Genomic DNA, 3,534 nt, shown 5'->3' on the forward strand with positions numbered 1-3,534 from the left:
TTCACAAGTATCACTGTTTCTTCCAGGGATCTGTGGTCTTTTATGTTGCCCCTACTGCTAGTAAAGCCAATGTTGGGGCTGATGCTACTGGGGGCTAGGTCTCGAGTTCTCCTGTGGCTCCTTAAGTCTCCAGTCATAGATGCTACCTGCCACTGCTTGTGGAGGGGCAGGGTCTAACCCACAAGTGACATTGTTGCTCCTACCACCTTTGGTTGCTGGCACTACTGGTATCCATTTTGAAACCTTGAGTCAAGGCACCATCGACCGTGATGATGACATCTGTGTTTTGTATGCAAACCTTGATGCTGGAAAACTGAGATCAGTGTTGTTGCTGCCCAGGGAAGGTAAGAGGACTGTTCACCAGAATGGCTGAGTTTCTTGGAGTCTCAGTTCATGTGAGCCACCCCCCACAGCCTCTAGGGAGAGAGTGCAGAGGCTAAGCCGTGATTGTCACTGTGGCTCCTGCAGCTTCTGTTCACTAGCATGTGCCAGTCTACGTTTTCAAATCTCAGATCACTGCACCACAACCCCTGCAAGGATATCTGAGTTTTGGTTGATGTCCCCACTTTTCTAAAGATAGGAGCTACCATCACTCGGTTGGCAGGCACTATGGCACATGTGTCACTGCAAGTGCAGCCTCTGATACTGATGCAACCAGTGTACTCCTTTATATCTCCAGTCAGAGCACTGCTTTCACTGCCAGGAGCATCCATGTTTTGCATCATCACTGATTGTGAAGGTATAAGGGGCTACTCTCCTGGGTCTACTCCTTCCCAGAGGGTCTGGTCCAACCACTTTCAGATCAATAGATTTATAGAACTCCCAGGCATTCTGGTATGTTAAGTAGGGAGTCTTTGTTAGTGAATGGAAGTCTCACTGGTTGCAATGGAGAGAGGAGAGAAAAAAGGAACAACTCAATCTGCCAAGATACTAACATCAGCTCATGAAAGTTATTATTTGAGAAGAACTGACTTTTTCCAGCTTTATTAAGATATGATTGAAATATAACATTGTCAAATGTTCCTGTAATATTTGAATGTTTAGAATGAGGACTTCATAGTTTTTATCAAAAATAATATATTTAAAGAATTAATCTCTGTAACATAGGGTTCCTGGTAATGTTACTATTTTGTGCGGCATCTTGAAAACTGAAACTTTATAATTTAAGTGTCCGGATCATGTTAACTAAACAGAAATGCTCAAACAAATATTAAGCACACTTTTCTCTGAGGACTTAACAATGTCTCATCTGAATTCTGTGGGTATCAAAGAGCACTGATTAAGTCAGTTGCTCACTTTTGTCCTATCTCCACTATCATGACCACCACCTCTGCACCTATGAGTAGAAGAGGATCTCAATAATTGGAAGCCCTTGTATGAAACCATCCTGATTCAAGGTGGAATTCAGTAGCCTCTTCTACTGAAAGAAGAAGAAAAAAGAAACTAAGGATTTAGTAAAGAAAGAAGTGAAGAAAAATATTTAGAAAGAGAATTGAGAAGAATTCTTACAGATTGGGTTACATAGAAGTTCCTAAGGACATGTGGGAATACTTTAGTTTCTCATTCACGAAGAAGCTTGGAATTTTTAACTTTCCCCTTGTTGGATATTACTCCCTGTTTCTCTATTAATCTGTGCTCCAGATAATGGTATTTCATTCAATGAAAGACCACATATACAAAGGTGGTTCCATAAGATTAGTATTATATAGCCTATATGTGTAGTGCCTAGGTCATCTAGGTTTGTGTAAGTACACTCTATGATACTCTCAAAAACTCAAAGTCACCCAAAGACACATTCCTCAGACCCCCATTCTTAAAGATTGGATGGCTGTATTTCTTAAAGTAAATATTCTTTAATATCTTGACAAATAGCAGTGGACATTTTTGTTACAGGTTGGAGGATAGTGAAGAAATTGTCTTAATCAAATTCCCCTTCATATGTCTCTGACTGCTTCTCCAAATCCTGCCCAAGAAGTAGGAGACATGGAAATAAAGAACTACAGTGGCAGCACATCAGGCTTTACCCTCCTGGGCATCTCTTCCAACCCTCACCTACAGAAGCCACTCTTTGCCATATTCTTCATCATGTACCTGGTCACTGTGGTGGGGAATGTACTAATAATCTGGACCATCCACTCAGACTCACGCCTCCATACACCTATGTACTTTTTTCTCACCAATCTGTCTTTCATGGATATCTGCTTCACAACAGACATTGTGCCTAAAATGCTGGTGAATTTACTATCAGAGACAAAGTCTATCTCCTACATAGGCTGCCTCATCCAGATGTACTTCTTCATGGCCTTTGGGAACACTGACAGCTACCTGCTGGCATCTATGGCCATAGACAGGCTGGTAGCTATCTGCCACCCCTTCCACTATGATGTGGTAATGAACCCACGTCGTTGCCTCCTCATGTTGCTGGGTTCTTGCATCATCTCCCACCTGCACTCCATGCTCCATGTGCTACTCATGTCCCGCCTGTCTTTCTGTGCCTCCCATGTCATTAAGCACTTTTTTTGTGATACTCATCCCGTGTTAAAGCTATCCTGCTCCGACACTTCCTACAACCAGATTATGGTCATAACTGAGACCCCAGTTGTCATTGCAACCCCCTTCCTGTGCATCCTCTTCTCCTACCTGCGTATCATCATTACTGTGCTCAGAATACCCTCTGCAGCCGGGAAGTGGAAAGCCTTCTCTACCTGTGGCTCCCACCTTACTGTAGTGGTCTTGTTCTATGGTAGTATCTTCTATGTCTATTTTAGACCCCTGTCTATGTACTCAGTGGTGAAAGACCGGGTAGCCACACTCATGTACACAGTAGTGACACCAATGCTGAACCCCTTCATCTACAGCCTCAGGAACAAAGACATGAAGATGGGTATGAGAAAATTAAGGTTCATAATGAACTCATAGAAGGAATAACAACATAGAATACCATAATTGAGAGATGTCTTAAAAGATTAGGTAACTTTGCTTCTTACCTATATTTCACATGGCACCCAAAGAGGTCATGAAATGTCATGTTGAATAGCAAAAAGAGCATTGAGCTTGAAGCTAGCATACTTGGTTTCTATCAATGACTTAACTAAATATATGTTAATTCCCTATGCCTGTAGAGTGAGGAATCCAGAATTCAAGAAAACTGTTTCTGCCACCCATGAGGCAAAATAAAGTTATTTCCAAATAACTCTTCTATAAGCTTGATCTCAGATGGTACTCAAGGAATTATAAAGTCCTAAGAGTTTTTACAATAAGACATTAGATGGATTTCACAGGGAACAGGGGAAGACTCTTTGAGGAATGACCTAATTTGTCCTTAAGAATGGACTGATTTTGACAGGTGAAAGTTCAGTAAACACGAAAATGGGGAGAGCATTTCAAATAGTGGAAACCAGCCAAGCAGGTAGTGGCAATAAACAGTGGAATGTGTTTGAGAAACAATTCAAAAGCCCTGTGATGCTTGTTAAACTTGAAAGCAGAGAGAATAAGGCTGGAAAGATAGAAGGATCTACAAAACATATTTACATG

The 3,534-nt window shown here is 41.6% G+C and overlaps 1 protein-coding gene across 1 annotated transcript; it reads left to right on the forward strand.

The window, feature by feature from the left end:
• The first annotated feature begins 1,983 nt into the window (after window positions 1–1,983).
• On the forward strand, window positions 1,984–2,919 carry LOC103555886 (olfactory receptor 1L4-like). The gene has a single exon (XM_008527700.2). It carries the CDS (start codon window positions 1,984–1,986, stop codon window positions 2,917–2,919), a length of 936 nt encoding a protein of 311 aa, XP_008525922.1.
• Window positions 2,920–3,534: the final 615 nt, after the last annotated feature.

Source organism: Equus przewalskii, chromosome 26, assembly GCF_037783145.1.
Source record: "Equus przewalskii isolate Varuska chromosome 26, EquPr2, whole genome shotgun sequence".
NCBI lineage: Eukaryota > Metazoa > Chordata > Mammalia > Perissodactyla > Equidae > Equus > Equus przewalskii.